This window comes from Rhododendron vialii, chromosome 10a (genome assembly GCF_030253575.1).
Source record: "Rhododendron vialii isolate Sample 1 chromosome 10a, ASM3025357v1".
NCBI classification, from domain to species: Eukaryota; Viridiplantae; Streptophyta; class Magnoliopsida; order Ericales; family Ericaceae; genus Rhododendron; species Rhododendron vialii.
In genome coordinates, this window is record NC_080566.1 from 26,523,460 (window position 1) to 26,549,520 (window position 26,061).

The window sequence follows — 26,061 nt, forward strand, 5'->3', positions numbered from 1 at the left end:
CCAAGTACTCATTTTTAATTAAAATTAGATCATAACCAATACTCTCTCCTATGAAAGGGTAGTTCCAAGGTAAATTTTCATCCACTGAAGTACCGTAATAGAGTGGCTCATACGGTAGCCAAATATGCCCTATCGTTGGAGCTCCCTACAACCTGGAATGGGATTTTTCCTAACTGAGTTTGTAGAGAGGCTTCCATGGATATTTCTTATTTGCAGTGATTAATAATATGGCGACCAAATAAACTATATTAATTAGAGCTCAATATAATTCAAATAAGCTAAAAAGGTTAAATGAGTGATTATTCAAATTTTCAATTACCATCATTGATTAGCTTTTTTTAAAAAACAAAAAATAAGCTAGATAAGTAGCTTCCAAAGAGCTTAAAAATGGGCTAGAGTCAAATGAAAAATGTAGATTCCTACAAAACGCCATTATTCCATACACACTTTATTCATCTTCTTTGTAGACTGATTAGTAAGATTCTACAACTCATGTACGAAAAAATGTAGATTCCTATAGAATTTTGAGGGTTAATGAAAGAAAACATAGGGGGAATACATCTAAGAGCCAATTTTTTTGACAAATCAGGTGCCTGGGCTTACGCGCACCTCAATTAAGTCGGGGGACCAATTGCACCATAAGTGACCCTTGGTGCAATTGTAATTTGTGTGCATAGATGCCAAAATGGAACCTTTTTTTTTTTTTTTACCGGATATTCCTCTTTTTCCTGTCTATTATTTTCTGAGAAATTTCTTTTTGGGAATCTAGCAATTTTTAGAAATGGAATTGGTTGTTCCCCAAAGTCAATTCCTTTCTAAATAATTCCTTACAAGAGTTAGTTAGTAATGTGGAAGTATATATTTACACTTAATTACCCCTTTACCGGTGGGAGCGAGTCCCTTGGACCAAACTCGTTAAAAATGATCCTAGCCCTTCGACTTCCACTTGATTTGCCTATTTTCATGCCATCTTCCCCATCCATATAAAACACAAATCATCCCAACAAACTCAAATCATTCTCAGACAGAGAGAGAAATGGAAGATGAGAGGCCTAAAAGTGGGCCAAATGGGGCCAATAGAGGTAGTCCTGAGAGCTCATGTTCAAAGAACAATAACAATGACAAGAACAACACCCACCACAACAAAGAACAAGACCGGTTTCTTCCGATAGCTAACGTGGGTCGGATCATGAAAAAGGTGATTCCTGGCAATGGAAAGATCTCTAAAGACGCGAAAGAGACGGTTCAAGAATGCGTGTCAGAGTTTATTAGCTTTGTTACCGGGGAAGCATCCGATAAATGCCAACGCGAGAAGAGGAAGACAATCAATGGAGAGGACATCATATGGGCTATCACCCTCCTGGGGTTTGAGGATTATGTCAACCCGCTAAAACAGTATCTCGCAAAATATAAAGAGTTGGAAGGAGAGAAGCTTCATTTTCCAAAACAACAACCACAACCACCAGCGCCACCACAACAACAAGTACAACCCCACGAGCGCGAACAAAATATGCCATACAATAGTGTATATACACCGGCAAATCTCATCTCTCAACCATCTTTCGTCACAACTGATCAATCGTTTTCGCTGCCTTTCCCACAATCTTCAATGCAGAAACAATTGCAACAACAAGAACATATGGATTCAGTGGGACACTGGTGAAAACAGAATATGGATTAAATCCTTCAATGTTGGACATAGTGCATTTTGTATATACGTATATAGTTAGTTTGCATGTAATGATATAATTAAAATTTTCTCAATTCCCCTTTTATCGTGGCGATTTAATTTCTAGATAAACATAAATAGTTCGAATTACAGTATGTAAATTCAACACGATACATATGATTTCATATGATTCAACTTTTGTTGTTTCAATTGCATGCATTCCAAAAGCTCATATTCAGATAACGTGCACACAATGCATACGTAAATGTGATTTAATTATGTAATCATGTTTCCAGAGCATTAATTCTATATCATCACCTTTCTGATGCAAGAGTTTAGATACATAGATTGATAGATATTTTGGTTAGAAACTTACTCTGGCCGTCATTCTTGATTGTCAATTCTTTAATTCACTAACTGTCTAAAATTGAATAACAATAGCATTGCCCATAATTTCTAGGAGCATATATGTTTAATGGGAGTCTTGTGCCCTGATATACGGTTTATTTGGTTAATTTGTATATGCCTAAGTGTCTATTTTCTCGGGGATTTGACATACTATTGTACTTTGGAACTTATCCTGCCTGGTAGTTGTTGTTTTTGTTCATGTGAATACTGACTGTCAGATTGAAGACTTGTGTACGTAGTACGTATGTGTTGATCCAAAGAGTACTGAACCGACCGACGAGGGGTTGAATTGAGTTTTCTCGAATACTAAAATCAGAGTTAATAACTACGTACATGACTTTCCCTTAGAATTAGTTCAAATATTGCAGAGAATAGCCAAATTGAGTCAACTCAAACAGATGGAGCTAACTCAACACAGATCAGGCAAAAATCAAACTATGGTACTGCAGAGATAAAGCCAACTCAAAAGGGAATTTGTTATGGTACTGCAGGCCTTCAAGAAGCATATAATTTGTTATCAATTATCATGCCAGCATCCAATGTGGGTTCCTATTAAAAAGGTGAGGGCAAAACGGCATACTATATACAACAAATTATCTAGAAATTAAAATAAAAACGTTTAAGCGCATACGGGCATGCCTTCTCCTTCGCATGCTTTAAAAGCATTGCGAACGAAATATGCAGCACCTTCAGGAACACTACACCTCACTGCTACATTTTTTGATTGGAACAATATTTTTATTGGAACTTGCTTTTAGTGATTTGTCCCAATCTCTTAAAGCAGTTTATAAAGCCCAAAAGTACATTGCTTTGTCGAAAGTCCTTGTATCATACTCACTCAAATCTACGTACTTCGATCTTGAGGAACATATAACTCTCTTTTGTGTCAAAAAAGAGAGGATTGTTCCTCACGTAAAAGTCTAATTTGCTACAGAAAAAAAAATTGTCAAATCAATTAAACCTTTGAAAGATACATGCAACATGATAATCTATTTAGAAAAGAAGCATACATGAGTACGTTTGTCCTGGTTACATCTATATATATATATGAATGAGAAAATTGTTGTACAACAACTTAAATGCTTGAACTCCTGGATGATCATGCGCATTTATGTTTATGCCATCTAACTACAACTTTTGTCCAACAGTGTCAAATGCAGTTTCAAAAAGGTCTTCAAAGTCGTGCAAATCATCCTGTAGGAGTGCAAAAACACATTCGAATAAAAAATTGAATTAATTGAATGTCCAATTTTGTACAAACAAATTACAATTTGACTTATTAATGAAGTTATTTATTTTTCTGTAATGACCCCGATTTTTGGTAAATAAAAATTTCGTTAAATATTTAAATTTTATTTTAATTACTCGGATTTTTGCCTTTAAAATTTCTTTAACTTTAAATAATCCGTCATAATTAGATTTGAGATTTATAAAATTATATCTTTTCATCCCAAACGATCTAGTTATTTTCTAAAGACAAGTATGCTTATAGAAGCACTTGCACATTTTCCTAATGAGTAAAATAAAATCTTTAAATTATATTTCTTGGCTAGAAATCCTACTTGACAAGTAAAATTGGTTTCCAACTGATTAGTTAAAGAAACCTAACTACCGTTTCACCTAGTTACATTCTCCTAACCTTGGATGAACCTTTTTGACCATCTTTGAGCCTTATGAACCATCCCAACCCTAATTAAACCATTAGACCATTAGAAGTAATTTACTTCATGACTAGTCTTTTCAAGACCATACTTAGCTTCTTTTCCCTTTTATCCTTTGGTTAATAATTGCTAGGGAAATTTGTAACCCTTGGATAATAGAAATTTGGTTTGCCAATGAAGCATTGATTTGACAAGTCATGTAAGAATCTTGGACCATGCCATTACTTTACTTCCAAAAGAAGTAAGGCTAGTCTTATCACCATTACTTACCATTATTACATCTTTGACCATTGGACAATAATTGCTAGGCAAAATATTATCCATTGGATAATAGCAACTAGGCTTGCCATTATGTATATGTATAGTTGACAAGACAAGTCATAAAGGACTCTAGGACCAAAAGAAGCCATTAGTTTGCTTCTAAAAGAAGTAAACCTAGTTATATCAACCTTTCTTACCATCATTTCCCTTTAACCAATGGTTAATAAATGTTAGGGAGAATTTTACCCCATGGATAATGGAGACTAGGCTTACCAATGTGTATATATACTTGACAAGACAAGTCATACTAAAAGAAGTCATTATTTTGCTTCCAAAAGAAGCAACCTAGTCTTGTCACTCATCACCTCCCATCCTAGACTACTTGGTACCTAAGTGTGCATATATATATGGTTACCTATATATATAATTATAAGTAGTACATAGTACAACGAAAAAGAGAACCGAATGGGAGAGAGAGGGAGGAGTGAAGTGTGTTCTAGTGTTTTGGGTACTTACACAAGCTACTTCTTTAGCCCTTTTCACACTCAAGCCTAAGTACTATTGACAACCCATGACTAGACCACTTTAAGTATGAACCTAGCCTATTATCTTGTTCTTTCTTGCAAGATAACTCCTCCTAGGACAAGACTAGACTAAAACCCTTCATGATTACCTAAGTCACCCACCAAAGTCACTTCCCTAGATTTTTCTAGATACTTATATATAGATATATGTACTTCATAGGTTATTTTAAGCATGCCTATATATGTCTAAAGGACATATAGGCTTTCTAGAAAAGTCTTAACCATTGGTTAATAATTACTAGGGAAAATTTTATTCCTTGAGTAATAAAAAGATAATCTTGCCAATAAATATTTAGATTTATAAGGCAAGTCACTTTCTTAGATTTCCTATGTACTTATATGCTTAAAATATAGAGATATGCACTTCATAGTCTATTATAAACATGACTAAAGGACATATAGGCTTTCTAGGCAAATCTTGACCATTTTTTTTTAATTGACACATGCAAGCCTATCACCCATATTTTTTTTCTAGACTAGACCACATAGTACTTAAATATACTTATTTATGCATAAATGTATATATGTACCTTGTACTAGTGAGAGATGGAGAGATATGGGAGAGATTTGGAGAGTACTTTGACATGATTTTCTTACATCCTTATAAGGCCTTACCTATCATAATTGCCTCTTTACCCATTGGACAATAATTGCTAGGGAAAATTTTATTTCTTGGGTAATAGCCAAGACTTTTGCTATAAATAGCATCTCATCCTTGCCATTTAACTCACACCTTCCAACCTTTCAACTTCTCTCTCTAGAAATTCTTGAGTTCTTACTTTGTTCTTTCTTATTCTGGGTGTTCTTGAGTTTTTCTTGAAGTTCTTCTTGAAACTCATCCAAAGTTGTCACTAAACCACCACTCGACCACCATTTCGATCCAAAAAGTTTAAGTAGTTTGGTCAAGAACTAGTTTCGAGAGAAACCTTTCTCTTTCGAAGCTATCAGAAGCTTACCGTAAAAAGTTACTCTGTCCGACGTACTTACTTTTTCCGTAGCCGTACCTACCGCCAAGAAGAACGGTAGAATCTTCTTATCCCCTATCTCTAAGTATAAGGAGAATGTTCTCACTCTCTAGTTCTAAAGTATAACGTAGAATATCCTTAACCGCTTTCTCTAAGTATATAACACTTATAATGTTTGGAATGCATGATGGTTAACAAACTTATTTTCGCTAATGGAAGTATGAGCATGTCGGAATAATTGACTTATACTCCAATAAACATATGTTGTTTTGAACTTCCTACAAAGGAAGCAAGAACGATTTTCGAAAGATAAGACTTTATCGTTTGGTAGAAGTATTTGTATTTTGATCTTTAGGATGGTTATAAGCATGTATACATGAATTGCTTGCATTACTTGTCTTGTTATGAAGCATAAATGATTTTCACTCCAAAGGCGTCCGTACATGTGGCGTTATGCTTTAAGTGGTGATTTGAGCATGATTAGTAATATAGAGTTAGATGATCTTGCTAGTTTAGTTTCAAGATTACAATGAATGATTTATGAATACGTACGTGAAAAGTCCTACCGTGGAGTCGTTGCATGAAAACGAGACACGAAAATCGAGAAAGTAGAAACATGGCACCTAGGGTGTGGTTAATGAAAATGCGTGTTTGGAAAATGAGAAATGTTTTGGAAACCGCATTGTGGCCAGACGTGGTAGCCCATTGTGTGGTGTGTGTTTTGTGTGCCAATGAGAATCCGGTGTGGCGGAACCATTGTGAGGATACTCAGAAGACTGGAACGGTGGAACCGAGGTTGGGTGTGTGGCTTGGTTATCCGCGGAGAGGAGCCAATGCAAAGTGTGCCAATGGGAACCCGGTGCGGCGGAACCATTGTGAGGATATTCGGGAGACTGGAATGGCGGAACCGAGGTTGGGTGTGTTAAAAACGATTTTGAAAATGTGATATGATTATGAAATATTGAAAATGGTGACACGGTCTACGAGAAGTCGCGAAGGAGAAACTCAAAAAATCATGGACACCAACGTCAATTTGGATAATGAATGTGGATGTGTCATTGTTAACTGTTTTGTCAAATATGTATGAACTATGTGAAAATCATTGAATTTATGATCGTTTGTTCGTAAGTTAAGGATTAGTAGGTATGAGTTATTCTATTGAGTTTTTATAGCTCATGGTGTTACCTTTGGTGACCTTGACATATTATATTGATGGCGATGCTGGTATAATGTGTCAGATCTTATAGATGAACAGTGTGAACTCTACACCTTGGAAGCTTTTGGAGCCGAGGAGCTGGTCAGGATGGAGGAACAAGTGGAGCAATAGATAAAAACCCTAGTTTCCCCTTGTTTTGTTGAATAAAAGTACTTTTGTTAAGATTATGATGTAATATCGAGTCAGACTCTATTTAGTTTTTCAATGAAAACATCCATTTAATGTTCCCAAAATTCAGGGCGTTACAATTTTAGTAAAAAAGAAACTACTCCCTCCGTCCCATAAAATTTGTCCGGTCCGCGAAACGAGGACTACAAAATAATGCATTTCTTTCGAGAAAAAATTTAAATTTTTTTCATAAGCTAAAAGAACTCGTCGAGATTTAGTAAATTGTTGAATTTTTTTTCAACTTTTCTTACAAAAATAATATTATTTTTACGTCTCCATTTTGCGGATCGGACAAATATTATGGGATGGAGGGAGTTGTTATTACCCTTGCCCTAAAATTTTTCATTTACTTCACCTTAAGGAGTCACCATGACTCCATTAAGTTACCATGGCCGATATTTGCATCATTGTCCAGCTTTAAAGCTTGAAGCACTTTGCTGAAGATAAAAACAATGGCAGATTAGTTACGATGACACACCATTGAAAATCCTAAATTTTAAAAAACACAAATGTTTCAGAAGTCTCTCGAATGTCTCCGTAAATATAAGTTCAAATTCCACAGGAAGGGGCCCTTCACAATTGGTTGTGCGGAAAACCAATTGAAGGAGGCTCTCTCTCTCTCTCTCTCTCTCTCTCTGTGTGCGGAAAACTAATTGATGGAGGCTCTCTCTCTCTCTCTCTCTCTCTCTCTCTCTCTCTCCATTTCCTTCTGTCTGATTCAATTTGATTTTTGAATTCCAGTATTGGGCAATCAAACCTAGGAAATTTTCAAACCAATTGGCCGATTGAGAGCTTAATCTAACTAATAAAGACGGAGTACACAAAGACCTAGAACCCAGAAAAATTTCAAGAAGTATCAAAGCGATTCCAAGTGCGCTTTGGTTCAAGAGTACGCTCCTATCAAACAAAAAATGGAGGAATTCATAGCCAAAAATGGAAATCCAGAATTTTCAAATCCGAATTTCTCGGTTAGTCTTGTAAGGAAAAGGATGATTTTGTTTTGGAATAGTACACTACACGATTGGGTGCTGGATTTTTCTAGGGTTTAGATCAAGTGCTTCACCATTTTCCTTCTGTTTTGATTCAATTGCATGGCAAGTTGGGGTTTTCTCTTCCACCGACGAAATCTAAAAGATTGGAAATAGGAATGCCGACACAAGAAGCCACCAATAAAAGATGAACCAATTTGAAAAGGAGAAAGCATGCTTAGAGACTTATGTTGACATACATCCAGTACTGTATCTTGTAGATTATTCTCCAGATAGCTCCATTTTTGTGGGCGTATAACCAATTACAAGAACAAGGTGAATATTCGTCAGATCGCAAGTTAAGATTGCAACCAAATTAAACAAAATAATCAAGTTTTGCGACTAGGTCCAATGAAAGTGCCGCCAAATCCCACATGGACCTCTGAAATTTTTCATCAGCTTTCGTCAACGAAGAAAACAACAATCTGGTTTTATTGAGAGGACAACGAAGGGAGGAGGAGGAGGAGGAGGAGGAGGAGGAGGAGAGAGAGAGAGAGAGAGAGAGAGAGTCATGGCGCAAGTAAAAAAGGGCAAAGACAGAAGCCCGTTCTAGAAACCTTCTTAAAAAATAAGCAGTTTATTTCACATTTTCAAACTTAAAAATAAAGTAAATGAAAAATAATTTTTCAATTTTTTTTGCATCGTATAAAAGATCTCATCGAGATCTTTCAAACAAGATCCATATTGCATATTTTTAGATTTCAATAAACCCATAATTTTTGAATTTGAAATTGCCTTCTTAAAAAATAATGACTTATTTTTGGTTCCGGAACGGAGATAGAGACTACGCGCTTGACCGGCCTTAGGGCTGACCCAAGGTATTTGGGTGCCCAAGGCCTATTCTAAAAATGGTGCCTTAAACGCTTGACAATTTTTACAGAAAAAAAAAACAGTCAAAGAAAGCCAAAACTATAGTATTAAATCCATTTTGCCAATTGAGCATTTCCTCTGTCGATGTGGGACAAAAAAATTGCAAAACAAAGCTTCTCACTTATAGTCCCACATCGCTAGTTGAAAGAAATAATGAAGACAAAGAATTTTTTATAAATAGAAAGTCCTATTGCCTCAGTATTAATGCTCAAGAGATTAATGCTCAAGAGATTGGGTTTTGCTTCTAAAACTTGGACTGAGTATTTCCTAAAAAGAGTTCTACCCAATCCAAATGCTAAAAAAAATTGGGGTGCCTCAAAATTGGGCATCTTAGAGATGCCCAAGCCTTGTGGGCCTTGTGCCTGGGCCGGCTGTGACCGGCCCCACAATTTAGGTGATGTGGCTGCTATCTATTAGTTTTCCGCACACAACCCATCCGTGTGGAATTGAAACTCAAAAGAGAAATGATCTACATTCAATTTATTTAGTTTGTTGATAGGTATGTGTGAGTATTGATAAATAAATATATAGTCATATTAAAGAAGCGGAAACTTTTTTAGAGGTTAATTGTGGAAAAATTTGGTTTGTTCAGTTTCTTGTGTGCTGCGTACCTGATTAAATGGAAAGTAAACCACAATTTAAAGCCTCAATTTCTTACAAATTTGGCAAACAAATTGGGCCTAGTAAAGGTAGTATGACAACGGCGACAGAGCGTGCCACATCATTTTTGACGTTACTGAGGAAGCTGAAAAAAGCTGTTGCCTTTAGGTTGGATAAGGTTGACGAGTGTTATGAGCTCACATCTCGGTCGGAGAGTTTAGATTCTTCTTATTTTGTTAGACCGAGATTTTCAATGTAGCAAAAGCACATAATTTCATGTCGGGAAAACTCGAGAGTGCAAGTTTCTTTCAGTGATTGGTGCAACAAGTACTATGTCAATTTTTGGGACTTATCTAAAAATGTTCATGAGAATTACACCATCATACCTTTAAGCAAAGTTGCGAAGAAGTTGTTTCGATGAGTACTTGTCATGTAAACAGTACACGTTGTTTCTGAACTACTTTCGAAAAAGATTACAATGTAACATATACACGAAAAGTACTCAGCGAAACAACTCTTTCGCAACTTTGCTTAAAGATATATGGTGTAATTCCCATGAGCATCTTTAGATAAATCTCAAACTTAGCATAATTCTCATGCACTAATCATTGAAAGAAACTTGCACTCTCGAGTTTCCCACGACATGAAATAATGTGCTTTCCTGGGTTGAAAATCTCGGTCTAACAAAATAAGACGAATCTAACCTCTCCAACCAAGACATAAGCTCATAGCCCTCGTCAGCATTATCCAACCTAAAGGCAACAACTTTTTCCAACACACTCGGTAAAGTAAAAAATGATGAGGCACACTCTATCGCCGTTATCTTACCGCCCTTACTTGGCCCAATTTGTTTGCCAAGTTTTGTAAGAAATTAGGGATTCAAACTGTGGTACACTTCCCATTTAATCACATACGCAGCACACAAGAAACTAAACAAACCTAATTTTTTCACAATTAATGTGGAAGATTTTAAAAAATCGGCTCATAATGAGAAATGTGAAGTTTCCATGGTTAAGTTGTAATAACTATGCAGTTTATAATTAGGTGAAAGTACATAAACACCCCCTCAACTATCTCTTTTTCTCATAAACACCTCCTCACATTTAAAAACGCCCATGAAGACCCCCTTAACTACTGAAAACAAAAAAAAAAGAGACAAACTCCGTTAACGAAATGGATGAATTGACAAATATACCCTTAATATATTATACGGTGAAATACGATTCCTCTCCCATTCTCCACTTCAGTCGATCAGAAAACACTCGGACACCCCATGGCGATTCTCTCTCTCTTCCTCTCCCACTCGTCACTTTAATCTGCTCTGCGTAGTGAATCGACAGAAACCCTTGAAGAAGATGCAGGCTTTGACCGTGGCAACGAAAGAACTGTAGATCGTGGCGAACTTGAAACCCTAGTTTCAAGGTATGTTTTGTAATAAAAAAAACCTAGATGTCTGTGAAACAAAGGCATGAATGTTGATGTATTTTGACATAGTATATGATATACTAGTGCATGCCTGTGCCTTCAAGCACGACGCAGCACATTTCGGTCATACGTTTGGCGATAGAGGATACATCGAGGAAAATGAATGTGTTGATCCCGTAATGATTTGATTACATTATTACCTAAGGAAAGGGATGTGCTAGTCCTGTAGTGATCTGATCAAACAATACCATTCAAAGAGGCCATGACATGAAGAACCCATATTCTACCAATCCTAATAATCGAGATCCAAAAACTACTTTGTAGAATTTGGAAGCGATAGTTGCCATCAGTTTTCGAAGTAGGAAAACTTCATAGGCCATGTCTAAGCAATTAGAGTTTGGAAATCAAACTCCCAAGCAAAGGCCGTGTATTAGTAGTAGTAAATCAAGCTCCCAAACAAAGGCCGTCATGCCTAGTGCATGCCCGTGCTACACATTTCGGTCATATGCTTGGCGACGGGGAGAGAGTGATGGAAAGGGATGTGTTGGTCCTGTAATGATTTGATTTGATTAAACAATACCATTCAAACGAAAGAGAAACAAAGTCCACAACAAATAAACTCCCGATTCGAATACTTTTTAAAAAGTGTTGAATTCACTTTGCCGTGTCCCCAGCATTTCCCTAGAAATGTCTCCATGTGTTGTTACCGTTTTGTCGCCTGTCCTTGCAGTATCGGACCACAAAGTCTATCCAAAAATTAAGAGAGCTACACAAAAGTGAGCATAAAGAATTAATTCACTCCCCACTATTTTCACTCTGTCAAACATGCATTTTAACAAATACAAAGTGAGCATCTTTGAAAGACAAGTAACAAAAGATATAGATCAAAAAAATTCTCATCCTAAACAGCAAAATCGATTTTCATTTTCTAAACAGCAAAAAAATTCCCATCCTAAACAGCAATTTTTTTTTTCCCGTAAGGCTTCCATCAAAAAAATTCTTATCCTAAACAGCAATTTAGGCCACATTATTTTTTTTATAGGAAGACCCTAAGGATGATGGGAGTCTTACCGAAGAGGGAGAACCAAATCAATTTCGTGGACGGTTGATTGGTGAGTGTGCGGGACGGCTAATTGGTGGAGGAGCTTTGTGGGCGCTGTTTTTTTTCTTCCGGAGCACCAAGGAGAAGGTTTCGCGGGTAGAGAGAGAGAGAGAGAGAGAGAGAGAGAGAGAGAGAGAGCGTGAGAGAGTAGCTATGGAGGAAGAGAGAAGAGAAGAGAGGAAACACGATGGAGAAGAGGAAAACTGCTGTGTAGATAGGCATGGAAAATAGGTTGGAATCAATAATTCAATCCAACGGCCATAACCTATTGAAATTGCGATCAAACGGTTGGAGAGGTACTCATGTTTGTATGGGTAGACAAAAGACCGCATTATTTTATAATATAGATTGCGATCAAACGGTTGGAGAGGTGCTCATGTTTGTATGGATAGACAAAAGCCCGCTCTATTTTATAATATAGACTAGTATGAGTGAACTTACATGAAGACTCCCTCGTCTATATGTTTTGGACATGAACACCCCTTAACCTTCGAAAATGCCCAAATGCACCCCCTTATATATTACCATTACCCAAGTGACACCCTTCCATTTCAAAACCATCTGTTGCAAGGGCACATGTCACTAGTTTTGGCATTCATTAGACAAAAATGCCCTTAACACCAATATATACACCAATCGTGATTCTCTCTCTCTCTCGATTCTTGCCCACACCCACCATTGATTGTGGAACCTCACCCCCAACCCAAAGCGCCATTAACGGCCAACTCTTACCGACCATGACGCCATCACAACAGCAACCATCAACCACCAGTGATGCCACCCCTTCTCTCTCCTGAACTTCTCTCTCCTCCAGCGACATCCATCTTGAGCCAACCCAACAACCGAAGCCTACGACCACCAGTCACCCTCCATTGAAGCCATCCTTCTCGATTTGCGACTCCCATCTTACCCCCTCTCTCTACAACTGGTAAATCATTAACTTTTTCTGATCTTCCTTTTTTTTTGTTCCTTCCTACCATTTGTTTCACTTTGCCCTAATTTCCCAAGACCCCCAAATCCGAAAATAAGCTTGCTCTAAATTCAGGACTTTTATAAAATTAGGGCTTTGCGGAACCTATACATGAATCAAAGTTCTCAAAGTGCATTTTAGGGGTTCGTTCAAAGTCCTCAAAGAAGCAGTATTACCAATTTCCACATTCTTGTGCATGAATCGTACTTCTTAATTTTCTTTATTGATAGATTTGTTTGATGGAAGTGGGTTGCGACTGCTGGAACTAATGGAGGTTATAGGTTCTTGGTGGAGTGGTGATGGAGGGTTTTGGAGGTGTTGCGGTTGTGAGGGATTTTGGTGGTAATGGAGACTGGGTCAAGGAGGTAGAGTGGTGGTGAGGGAGGCCGGTCTTCGCCATGGAGTTGGTGGCCGAAAAACAAAGTAAATATGTCCTCTTTTCTCAATTCGTCGTGTATTTTGCTCTGTGTAATATAAAATTGGGTATATTTGTGATTTCATTCATTCCGTTTACGGCATTGACGATTTTTTCATTTTCAGTAGATGAGGAGGTGTGTTTGGGCGTTTTTAAAGGTTATGGGGTGTTTGTGTACAAAACGTAGAGATAAGGGGGTCTCCGTGTAATTTCACCACTTGTATGATATGAATTCTGTATTGGATTATTAGGGTTCTTGGAAGTAGTATTATATGTATAATAAAAATTTGGGGTTTTGACGTTATGAAATTAAATTAGGGCTTTTGTTGTTTTGCGTTTGGTATGGCCTTTTATGCTACTGGTCCCCTTTTTTATGCAATACTCATCTCATTTGATCCCCATTGTCTGTCTTTGTCCGAACAAATAAAAAATTGGGGTTTTGACTTGGTTACGAAAAAAATTTGGGGCTTTTATTGTTTTACATTTGGTATGGCCTTTTATGCTACTGGTCCCCCCCCTTATGCAATACTCATCTCATTTGATCCCCATTGTCTGTCTTTGTCTGAACAAATTAAAAATTGGGGTTTTGACTTGGTTACGAAAAAAACTTGGGGCTTTTGTTGTTTTGCATTTGGTATGGCATTTTAATGGCTTTCGTATGCTAATGGTCCCCTCAATTATGCAAAACTCATCTCATTTGAACTCCCATGTCTGTCTTTGTCCTAACAAAGACAATTATTGACTACTTCTTTTTTTGTTTACCTTTCAATTTAAAATGGGCTTTCCAACAGTAACACTTCTCTTTTACCATAGAGGGTATTTATCTGAGGGACCCCAAAAAATGTATGTTGGTGGGAATGTGACCCCACTTGACATTGACCCTGACCTGATGTCATACATTGATTTAAGGGCTGTTGTCACATAATTAGATTCAGATATCTGTGAGATGTACCAAAAGGGTCCACATCAAACTATGGATGATGGGTTGGTGGGTCCAACCTCTGACAAAAGTATATTAGACACGTTTGCAATGCACAAGGACAATAACTCTAAAGTAATTGATATTTATATCCATAACCCATTGTTGGTGCAGAACAAAACTAATGGTGAAGATCTACTTTGACTAGGACTGACCCTACTGTGCAAGGTAATGACTTAGTTTAGCTTGATGACTTAGTTGACTTTGATGACATAGTTGGCCTTGATAAGATAGTTTAGCTTGATGAATGAGTAATACCAGCTGGTCCACTGGAGGATGATAAAGATGATGATTCTGATAGAGATTGGAAATGTGGTAATGAGAGTGATGAGGGCAGTGATGATAACAACAATTTTAGTGGCTTTCATGAGTCATCTGAAGATGATGAGGAGGTTGAACAAATGCTTGCCATTAAGATTAAAAATGAGGAAGAAGAACTTAGTGATCAGAGTGATGACCAAGGGTGTTTATCAAATCCAGAGGATGAGAGTGATGAGGGTGGCCATATAAGCAAGCACAAATTAGTTGAGTTTAACGAGGACAAGGATATGAAGAACCCCAAGCTTTTGGAGGGCATGGTTTTCCCTAATGTTCATGCCTTCAAAACTCTTCTTAAAGAGTTCCACATTAGGGAAGGGTGTGAATACACCTACTTGAAGAATGAAGCTACTAGGGTGACTGTTATTTGCAAAGAGAAGTGTGGTTTTAGCTTACATGCATCACCAATGCATTTTGAGAAATCAATCCAAATTAAGAAAATCAATGCTGGCCATTGTTGTACTAGGAAATACATCAACAAGTATGCAACACCCAAGTGGATAGCTTGCAAGTACATTGAGAACTTGACTGATGAACCAAATAAAAATGTCAAGATACTGAAAAATGATGTTAGGAGGGAATGGATGTTGGATGTGTCTTGTAAGAAGGTTTACAAGGTAAAGAGAGTTGCTCTAGACAAAATCCAGAGGAATCATGAAGAACAATACTTGAGAATAAGGGATTATTGTCAGATTTTGATCAACAAAAACCCAGGGTCACCTGCACTTCTTGATAGGGGTGTACACGGTCCAGATTGATCCGGTTCTCTAGAAAACCAGTAACCGGACCATTTCAAATGGTTCTATAAAATTGGAACCATAACCTAACCAATATATGCATGGAACCTAACCAGAACCAAACCGCAAGATCAGTCCGATTTTGGTTCGGTTCTGATTCTATCCAATAAGCATCCAAACACTTATTCATAAAATATGAACTCATAAAATTAAAGAAATAGGAAGATAATCTACTGGAATAGGAAAGGAAAGAAGAAAATAAAAGCTTTCCTAATAAATGAAATTTCATCTCTAAATAAATTAAGTTTAGCAAGAAAAAGATTAACCTACCAAATTCAAATACATATTTAATTACACACACATGTGTATATCTATATTTATCTTAGTTTTAAACGGTCCGGTCCGGTTCTAACCATGGTTCATTAATTGAGAACTAGTAACCTAACCAAAATTAACGGTTTTTATTTTTTTGGAACCATAACCTGACCGTAAAACCGCAGAACTTGACCAAATAGGACGGTTTGGTCCGGATAGGACCGGTTTTACGGTTCGGGCGGATTTCTTGAACACCCCTACTTCTTGAGGTGGAAATGATGGGCTCTACTGTGTTTTTTGAAAGGATGTTCATATGCTTTGATGCTCAAGCTAAGGGATTCTTTGCTGTATATAGACCTTTCATTGGTTTAGATACATGCTTCCTTAAAGGCCTTTTTGGTGGACAACTAATGCATGCAATGGGGAGGGATGCCAACAACCAAATGTACCCACTGTGTATGGCCATTGTTGAAGCAGAACTAAAGGATAGTTGGGGTTGGTTTCTAGAGAATTTGATACAAATCATAGGAAGACCTGAGAAGAGGGGATGGTGTTTCATGTCTGACAGGCAGAAGGTAACCTTATTCATTGTTCTTTGTTATTAATTACATAAATTGATGTTAATTTTATGGAAATATATTGTTCTGTCCTTATTTTATGTGCTAATTGCAAAGATTGATTGCAGGGTTTGGTTGAAGCATTTAAAAGATTGATGCCTAATGTGGAGCATAGATTTTGTCTAAGGCATATGTATGCCAATTTCAACAAGACCTACAAAGGAAAAGAGTATAAAGATTTGTTCTGGAGAGCAGCTTCTATTTACATAATTCCAGAGTTTAATGATAAAATGGCAGAGATGTATAGTGTTGATAAAAAGGCACATGAGTGGCTGCTTCAGGAGGAAAAAGAGGTTTGGGCTAGAGCCTACTACCACCCTAGGTCCAAGGTTAACAAAATGGATAACAATATGAGTGAGGGGTTCAATACTTGGATAAAAGAAGCAAGGGAGATGCTCATACTCACACTAGTAGAGACAATTAGGAGACAACTGATGGTAAGGTATGTGGAAAGACTTGAATACAGTAAGAAGTTCAAGGGTAGGTTGTGCCCAAATATTAGTAAGTGTGTTGAGATGAAAAAGGTGAATGTAAGAACAGTAAATGTGATTTACTCAGGAGGGACATTATTTAAGGTGACTAGTGTAGACAAAACCTTTGTGGTTGATATTGGGGAGCACACTTGCACTTGTAGAAGGTGGGATCTGACTGGAATTCCTTACATTCATGGATGTGCAGCCATCATAGCTCACAAGGCACAGCCTGAAGATTATGTCAATGAGGCTTACACAACTGATACATTTGTTAGGACTTACAGCCATATGATGAAACCAATACTAGATAAAAGCTTATGGCCACAAACTCAGTATGATCCAATAATGCCTCCACCTTTAAGAGTGCCAATTGGGAGGCCAAAGAAGGCTAGGAGAAAAGGAGAGGATGAGCCCAATAATCCTTTCAAGACTAGGAAGCATAGTACTACTACCATGTGCAGACAATGTGGGCAATATGGGCACAATGTAAAGACTTATAAAACACCACAAGGCAGTTGGGTTAAACATAAGGGCAAGTACTATGGAAAACAGAAGGCTAGGTTTGAAGGTGGTGTGCCACGCTGGTAAGCCAAAAGAAAGCAGAAGTGGGTCTGTTGGCAGAGGAAGGGGAAGGGGAAGAGGAACTGGTAGAGGAAAAGGAAGAGGAACTAGGACTAGGATTGGGACTGTGGGAGGAACTGTGGCAAGTGGTTCTGTGGCAACAGGTGGTTCTCTGGCAATTGGGGGAACTGTGGCAAGTGGTAAAAGAAAGGCAGTTGACCAACCACAACAGAACCAGGTGTGTATGACTTATGTGGTACTTGTGTGTGTATTTTGTGATACTGTTATGTGTTTGTTATGCTTCCAATTACTTTACTTAATTGTGTGCATGAGTCACCTTCAATTTACTGTACTAATGCCTATGACTTATGTGGTACTTGTGTGTGTATTTTGTTAGGGTTCCAAGAGATTGAAAAAAGTTGGTAAAGGTTGGTTTTTCAGTCAACAATCAAGTACTGCACCATCAAAGTTTGCACCAAGACTCGCCTCGCTAGGAATGGAAAAGTTGTGACTACTATTTCCTCTCAAAATGACTTGTAAGTGACTGAAGTAGATAGCTTGTTTTTTTGTAATGCCTTTTGAATGACTAATGGCTTTTTGTAATGCCTTTTGAATGGCTAAAGGCTTTTCGTAATGCCTCAAAATCAAGTACTTTATTTTGCCAATGTCTTTGTGTAAGGCATAAGACTTTATTCTGGTAATGCCTTTGTGGAAGGCTTATTTTGTTTTGTCTCTGTGCAAAGATTATGACTTGTGCTTTTGTAATACCTTTGTGTAAGACTTATTTTCGTATGGCTAATGACTGTGTTTGTAAGCCATTGATGGTAATGGAGTGTTTATTCTGGTAATGCCTTTGTGGAAGCTTATTTTGTATTGCCTTTGTGCAACATTATAGGAACACATGCTCAACGAAATACAAACCACATATTTCATTGCATTGCATTAGTGTACAAAAGTACAATGCATTACCAAAATTTCGTGGCAGGTACAACATCCTGTCAGAGGTGGGTTTCCAATTAGCCAATCAAACTACCAAGAGTAAACCTATGACTACCATACACAGTACAGTGCATTTCCACATCATTTCATTTTTCTTCTTCAATTCATGGTTCATTCTCCACAGCTTGTCCATCTTCTTCATCATCTTTTCCTTGTCCATTTCCGCAACTTCATTCAACCTCTTCAGATCATATCCTCCTTCTGCGGCTCTTTGACCTTGTTCTGCAAATTTCTATCATACTCTAGTCCTCTACGACAAGGAGGAGGATCAACCCATATGAAAAAATTGCATGCATTCTCTTCCTACAAACCCATTATAAAACTAGAAATTAGGGCAAAGATTTCAGAAAAAAATGAAATTAGGGCAACGAATTCAGAATTTTTTTTGATTATTGTATGGATTAACCCACCTCGTAGTTCACACAACCCAAGAATCTCCTTCCAGGATTGGCATTTGTTTTGAAGTCGCATTTGTTTTGAAGTCCTCGAGGGGGCTTTTTCTCCACAGTCGCAGTAAGCATCACCCCAGTTCTGGATTTGGTTGGAGCTGGAGCTGTAGTTGTTGCTATTGTTGCTACGGCAATGGCGGTTGTTGTTGCTGTTGTTGACAGCTTCCATGGCTAGAGAGAGAAGGAGAGAGAGAGAATCACCTGGACTAGAGAGAGAAAGGAGAAAGAGAATCACTGGGTTTCTCTGGTGAACAAGATGGATATAGTACTAGAGAAGGGCATTTATGTCCAAAAAAAGCCCATGTGACTGACGTGACCATCCAACTAACGGTTCTGAGACGGAAGGGTGTCACATGGATAACGGGAGTAGTTGAAGGGGTTTTCATGGGCACTTTTAAATATGGGGGGTGTTTATGAGAAAAAGAGATAGTTGAGGGGGTGTTTATGTACTTTCACCTTATAATAAAGCACATTTCAAGCTACTGATCACATAATCAAAAGGAATAACAGACAAACGACAAACACACAAAAAATAACTAAACAAATTAAACCAAGACATGTAAAACAAGAGACGTATCTCAAATGAACGAGGATGTTAACCTAGTTGTCAATAGTACTTATAATCCTATTTCTCTCGATCGTAATGGCTTATGCAAGTGTGGGGGCATTAGATAATTGAAGGACCTCATGTGCTACTAAGAGGATAGCTCTCTGGCACAAGTACATGAAGAAACAATACTGAGAATATAGTTTTATGGACTAGCATTTTACGGTCAATCGATGTTATCCTGATGCACTTATTTGAAATGAGATGCATAGCAAACAACACGCCCAAATCAATATAACCATAGCCATAGCAAAGAATTATAGTGTCAATTATTGTCAAGAAAAAATGGAAGCACAGAAGGGCTATAATGGCGCCAAAAATTCATCACTAATAGTTGAAATGTTGTCACTAAAGGTTTTAGTGACAATAAGGTTATCGTCACAGAGATGTCACTATAGATGTGTTGGTAAAAGTATATAATAACACATTTGAAATTTGTCACAAATGCTTACTTCCTTTAGTGACACTAAGTTGCCATTAAAGATATGCCTTTTGTGACAACATCTGCTGTCACCAATGGTCGGATATTATGTCACTACAAACACAAGTCGTCACTAAAATTTGCTCCAGAAAGGATATCCTCTTATCTTTTGTGACAATATTTGGCTGTCACTAAAATAGTTTCAGTATAGTGACAACATTTTACTATCACAATAGAAGTCGCATTTTTATTTTCCATTCTATTTTATGCACTTACAAGCTGTAAGGGAATAACGCATAATAAAGTCCCATAGCACAATAAAGAAAGCCAGTATTTTTATTTCACTCAATCAAAATATTCTACAACATTGTTTTACTTAAGAGAAAACAACAATCCATAGTTGTCGTTCGCTACACTGTAATTAAAAAAATTTTTGCTATACTGTATTGCACATAGCAAGTATATGTAAATAGAGGAAGGCACAACAACTAATATATCTTGTTTAGTGAACTGAATATATTTATTTATATGCACTTGGGGGAAAAAGTTACCAGCACTCAAACCTTATAGGGAGAATTACGGGACAGAAGAGGAGACTAGGTCATTTTACCAATACATGGCGTGCAGTTTTGAAATCACCACTTCCATGACATACCCAGAAAATATTCACAAGACAGTGGAGGTAACCGTACTTTTGGTGCAACCAGGGAACAACTATCAACTAGCTTGAAATGTTAATTCCATTTGGTAATGGAAATCATTTGTTATCACTTTCTAAGAGTACGGAAGAGGCGCGCTTGAGGTGGTGGACCATCATTCAGTGAAGACTAATAAGAGACACCCAAGATCCACAATAATTGCATGCACATATATGGAGCCTAGAAAGGAGTTATGGCCTTACTTCACCTCTCGTAACCTCGCTTATTACTACAACGGAAACTCAATTCCAGGAGCAGGAGCTACAAGCACGCAAAGACGCAAATCTTGTAACCAAAACGCTAACCCCATGGTTCAGCAAAAAATTGCTCGTCACCAAACCACTAGATTGAGATTGCCAGCTTATTCGGGGTTATTCGAGTAAGGAGCAAATATAAATATAGATTAGATCTGTACCCAATCTTCCCTTCCCAAACCCATATCAATGTGGACTAAACTGGGTGTACTTTTTCCTCTTTTATAGAGCTAGTGTCAATAACAAAAATAGGTGATCCACCTAGAGTCTCATGAGTGGTGTGGGAGCCCATAGGAAAGCCAAAGGTCGGAGGACCTTCATCCTAGATCAAGATAGGAGCACTATTTTCAGCATCGTTCACTTAGCCAAATCTCTGAGCACTATTTTCAGTCACGTAGGGCTGCTAAACAAACCAAGCTACTCAAGTTCAAGTTTGTATTCGCTCATTCAAGATCAGTTAATTGCATGAACAAGCCAAACATGAACACGTCTTGAAGCTCGTTAAAGTGTGAAACCAAGCTCGAACAAGCAACTAATCGCCTTCTTGTTAGTAGCTTGTTCGGCTTTTGATGTATAAAAAATTGAAGCTACTCATCAGCTCATGTACAGCTTGATCAAAACTCGTTTGAGATTGGCTCATCTCACAAACAAACTAAGCTTAAATATCGTATTTTTGAAGCTTGTTAAGTTTCCAAACCAAGCTTGATTAACCAGCTGCTAGGCTCGTTCGGCTCGTTTATCAACCCTACAGTCATGTTAACTAAACAAATATCTTCAAGCACCATTTTCAGCCATGTTCGCTAGGCAAATCCCTATTTTTCCTTCTCTGGTTTCACACAAATCCAAGAAGTAGTCTTTACCAATTTCTAGTAGCAAGTATACTCATGGGGATAATGCAGCTAATGACTAGAAGCAACTAGGAAGCAAATGCATTAGTATGTAGCCTCATTAGAACAGCAAGGTTTCACTGAGGCAGAGCAAGGTCAAAATCAGCTTGTCTGCAGAATTGAAGCAAAATCAGCTAAAGGTTTCTCAACTTTTATTGCACAGGGATTTGTCCCAAACAAACCCTCTTATTTGAATTGAACTATTTCAATAGGCTCCCAATTACATTCCTGACGAGTTCAAAAAAGATATATTCCCAGAATAATGAAGAGGCCAAGGGTATATGCAAATACACAAAGCTCCAAGTATGTATCTACCTACATAATCAACACAAACAAATATATATATATATATATGAGAGAGAGAGAGAGAGAGAGAGAGAGAGAGAGAGAGAGAGAGAGAGAGTAAAGACCAGTAGAAGGTACAGAGATTTGAAGCGAGCTCTTCTATGCTAAGCTCTTCAGCACCGCTCATGTTCGATTGAACTTCAATGAACGAATTTATACGTAATTGTATTGTTCGATGATCTGGGTAAAAGGAGAAGACTACAAATCTCTGGAAAGAGAGAGAACTGGGAAGAAACGCTCTGGCGGCTGGGTGCTAGGAGAGAGAGAGAGAGAGAGAGAGAGAGAGAGAGAGAGAAGGAGATGGTGGGTAGTAGAACAATTAATATATAACCACACGCTTGTACAAATATTTTACACACACACACTCAGAGAAAGTCCAATGGGGGATGGTTAGTCATTTTCCATCCCCAAATGCCAAAACCTGGTCTCCAACGGGGGATTGAAAAGGAGATGCAAAATGACTTTGATGGATGTGGGGATGGGTATATCCATCCCTAGTTGCAAAGATGGATAATTGACAGCTCACCAAAACAAACTACTTGTACCAGAAAGTGGAAGGCCGGAGTTACCTGAAAGTCGCCGGAAAGCTTGAACCCGTCGGAAATCAAAAAATCTAGAAATTTGAAAAACTGGTCGGAGAGAAGGTTCGCCGCCGGAGATCGATAGAGGGATTGCGGCCTGAGCTTCAACCTTGCCGGAGCATCTCTAATCTGAAAACCTAGGGTTTCAAAGTTTGGGGTTTCGCGGTTTGTGGTTTCAAGAGAGAGAGAGAGAGAGAGAGAGAGAGGTTTTAATCTCTGGTTCGCTGTTTGGAGGTCTGTTCGCAGTGGAGGAGATCTCACCGTCGTAAAAAAATCCTATCCTATGTTGAAATGGCTCCTCTCTTTTTTTCATGCCTATAAATCTGGAAGTATGGAGAAAAAATAAAAAAATTATACTACCAGTTTCTTTTCTTCTCCACAAAAAAAAAAAAAAGATTAGGACGGAAATTTAAAAAAAAAATCTTAGTATTATAGATGATTAGGTAGTAGAATGGTCTGAAAAAATTATGTTAAACCATGTCTTGCTCAATATTATTATAGATGTCATGTATTGGGGATTTTAAAATTGCACCATCAAAGTGGAAATTAATGGATTGTTTAGCTTAATAAGCTATAAGTGACTTATTTTTTTCACCTTATTCAATTTTTTTTTTGCATTTGTTAATTTTTCGTCAATTTTTGTGGATTGTTACTTTGTCATAACAAGAGGAATTTAAAAAGTAAAAAATTACGATCAAAATCTAAATTTTTTGAATAAAGACAAAAATAAGCCAATAAGCTAATTTTTTCGTCTTTATTAAAAAAATGGATTTTGATCGTAATTTTACTTTTTAGATCCTTTCGTCATGACAAAAAACTAACAAATGCGAAAAAAAAATTGAATAAGAACAAAATAAAATAAGCCACTTAATTTATTATGCCGAATAACCTCTAAGTCCACTGACCACCATTACGTGCCGGTAATTCTCCCTGTATCTTTATTTGGAACTTGCAGAAGGAAAAGCAAAAAAAGAATAAAAAATGTCTAAGAGGAAACTACGGCTAAGCTTTCTGGTTTTTTATTTTAAAGTTTTGTACTTATATAAAAAATATTGTATTCGTTAGTTTTGCACTAAACTTTTGTCAATTATTGATTCGTGCTGACAAAAAGGTTCGGAAAATAAAAAAAAATACTTTTACCTAAATATTTTTCCAAAAATCCAACTTTTGGGCTTTATCTTAGATATTTCTAAAACTATTAAGAAAAAAGTAATTTTTTTTAATTTTCTGATTTCTCTCGTCGAGACAAATCCATAGTCCAAAAAAATTTGCATATGAAACTAACAAACACATTTTTTTAATAAAAACAAAATGCCTAAAAAATAAACCAAAAAGCTTAGCGGAACTTAAGGGAAACTATGAAGAAAGTACCATGTTTCTTTCTCTTGTTTGGCTCTAGAAATTAAATGAGAGGAAAGTAAGGGAGAAAAGGACTTTGGCCCCGTTCTGCTAAGGTTCTTATCTTTTAAGTATTTACTTTCTGCTTTACAAGACAGATCATTTTCTCATAACACATCATTTTTTATTTAAAAAATAAATATTGATTTTTGCTAGCAGAGCAGGGCTACTTTCATGATGAAAGAAATCTGCCATTTGTTAATTTTAACTTTGGCCCCGTTCCACTAAACTTTCTTAGAAAATAAGTTTAAAAATTATTTTTAAGTTTTCGATAAGCCTTCACAATATATCATCTTTAATTTTCATAAATACATTATTTCGAAGTTTAAAAATTATAAATAAGTATTTATTTTTCAAGAAGGCTTCGCAGATAAAAGTAAATTGTTTTAAATACGAATTGGGGGTGGGTTTTATTTAGCAATTGGGTTGTATGTACTAGTAAATTATGGGTTGCATATAGAACAGGCCTAACTGGAAATTTGACTAATCACTCATTTAACTTTTTTAGCTTATTTGATCCAAAAATATAAGATTATAGTGATCTCTTATAGTTGTAGTACTAACTTATTTGGCTTGATGGGGCTATAGGGTTGATGGGGGCTGTTTGGGCTGGTTCAGCTCCTGTCCAGTAAGGCCTACTGTCCAGTCCCGACTAGTCGGTCATTTTCTGGCTAACGTCGGTTTTGTTCGATGATCGAATCCGTTCATATTGTATATCTCGTCGAGATTGGAACCCCTTTCATCCATTTGTCCAAAATAAATGTGTTCCGATCGTGTATTAAATGATATTCGATGGACATGATTTTTAACATAATTATGTGTCTCGACGAGATCTACAATATGAACGGATCTGATCATCAAACAAAACCAACGTTAGCTGGAAAATGGCCGACTGGCCAGGACTGGATCGTATACCTTACTGGACGGGAGCTGAACCTTGTTTGGGCGGTCTTGTTTGAGCTAATTGTAATACTTGGGTTTTTTAGGCCCATTGGGATTTGGGCTTCGGCCATTTTAGGTGGGTTTCGGCCCAAAGGGTGTCCTTGATTGGCTTCTTGCCAATCGTAGGTTTTGGGTCTCAGATTGGCAGATGATTGTTCCTTGAGTATAATGCTATTTCCTTGCTCTTGTAACATTTTCAAGATTAATCAAATTTTTTTGCTGTTAAAAAAAAAAAACCAACCTATTTGGCTTAGTTGGAGCAGAGAAAACACATTTGAAAAAAAAAATTACTTAATTCAACTGTACTTCTATAGAATAGTTACGAACAATGTAGCCATTCAGTTGATAGTAAGTTATTCTACAACTTATATTCTTTACCAAAGAGTTTAAAATTTTATTCTCACTTTTTAAAAAGTTACAGCAAACATATCTATAACTTCTTTTAAAGTAAATAACCACAAAATCAAATTTAAAAGATATTTGTAAGGAATTAAGAATTTGCATTAGAGGCCAGACTTTTTTCATATGGTTTTTGACTTTTTTCTTCTTCCTTTTTTGTTGGAAGGAAAACTAGTCAACTGACAGATGGAGTATTGCAAGTTTGTTTTTTAAATCCAAGAAAATTCTAATCTATACTATCCTAGGAAAAGGAGAGTGGGGATTGGGACTTGGATTTGAACCTTCACCAAATGAAGAGCTCATCATCTACTCTACCAAAGTACTCAACTCAAAGTCATCTTTCGGTGCTAAGTTGAAAGTACTTTTGCCCATACGATTAGGACACGTTTTTATACTTTGCGTATTGGTGTACTGTTATTAATCTTGTAGGAATAAGAAGAATGCGAAATCCATGAAATGGTTTGGATATACTTGCTTTGCTTGTTTCTGTAGGGGGATGAAAACAATTGGTACTTCGGATCAACTGGATTGCAACGGCTTATTCGTTCCTCTTCACCGGAACCCTAACTCGTCGTCTGAACTCTAATCTGCAAAATGGACAGGGGGTGAGTGCACCTTTGCCTCTGGTGGCAAAGGCCCTCCGATGCCTTTGTTAGTATCACGTACTAGAAATCAAACCCTAATTATCAGTAGGAAAGTAATAAGAATACAGTGTATTGCGTACCTTTTACCTCTAGGC

At 37.1% G+C, this 26,061-nt stretch overlaps 3 protein-coding genes across 3 annotated transcripts; 2 read left to right on the forward strand and 1 right to left on the reverse strand.

The window, feature by feature from the left end:
- Positions 1–992: 992 nt before the first annotated feature.
- Positions 993–1,918, forward strand: LOC131303609 (nuclear transcription factor Y subunit B-7). The gene has a single exon (XM_058330559.1). The coding sequence runs from the start codon at positions 1,037–1,039 to the stop codon at positions 1,661–1,663; it is 627 nt and encodes a 208-aa protein (XP_058186542.1). The 5' UTR covers positions 993–1,036; the 3' UTR covers positions 1,664–1,918.
- Positions 1,919–15,998: 14,080 nt separating this feature from the next.
- On the forward strand, positions 15,999–17,423 carry LOC131303610 (uncharacterized). Its single transcript, XM_058330560.1, has 2 exons — positions 15,999–16,266; positions 16,377–17,423. Exons 1-2 carry the CDS (start codon positions 16,102–16,104, stop codon positions 17,367–17,369), a joined length of 1,158 nt encoding a protein of 385 aa, XP_058186543.1. The 5' UTR covers positions 15,999–16,101; the 3' UTR covers positions 17,370–17,423.
- An 833-nt stretch (positions 17,424–18,256) lies between these two features.
- LOC131303059 (uncharacterized) lies at positions 18,257–23,494 on the reverse strand. The gene is made up of 4 exons (XM_058329849.1): positions 23,473–23,494; positions 22,572–22,819; positions 18,752–18,961; positions 18,257–18,644 (listed from the first exon to the last, which is right to left on the reverse strand). The coding sequence occupies exons 1-4, from the start codon at positions 23,492–23,494 to the stop codon at positions 18,525–18,527; spliced, it is 600 nt and encodes a 199-aa protein (XP_058185832.1). The 3' UTR covers positions 18,257–18,524.
- Positions 23,495–26,061: the final 2,567 nt, after the last annotated feature.

What these genes read in the sequence shown, in the direction of transcription:
- LOC131303609 (XM_058330559.1), top strand. Translation starts at nt 1,037, where the DNA reads ATGGAAGATGAGAGGCCTAAAAGTGGGCCAAATGGGGCCAATAGAGGT.
- LOC131303610 (XM_058330560.1), top strand. Translation starts at nt 16,102, where the DNA reads ATGCATGCAATGGGGAGGGATGCCAACAACCAAATGTACCCACTGTGT. An exon ending in TCATGTCTGACAGGCAGAAG is followed by an intron (nt 16,267 to 16,376) that starts GTAACCTTATTC and finishes GATTGATTGCAG; the next exon opens with GGTTTGGTTGAAGCATTTAA.
- LOC131303059 (XM_058329849.1), bottom strand. Translation starts at nt 23,494, where the DNA reads ATGGTGGTCAGTGGACTTAGAG. An exon ending in AGCTTTCCGGCGACTTTCAG is followed by an intron (nt 18,962 to 22,571) that starts GTAACTCCGGCC and finishes TTCTCTCTCTAG; the next exon opens with CCATGGAAGCTGTCAACAAC. An exon ending in TGGGTTGTGTGAACTACGAG is followed by an intron (nt 18,645 to 18,751) that starts GTGGGTTAATCC and finishes ATGGGTTTGTAG; the next exon opens with GAAGAGAATGCATGCAATTT.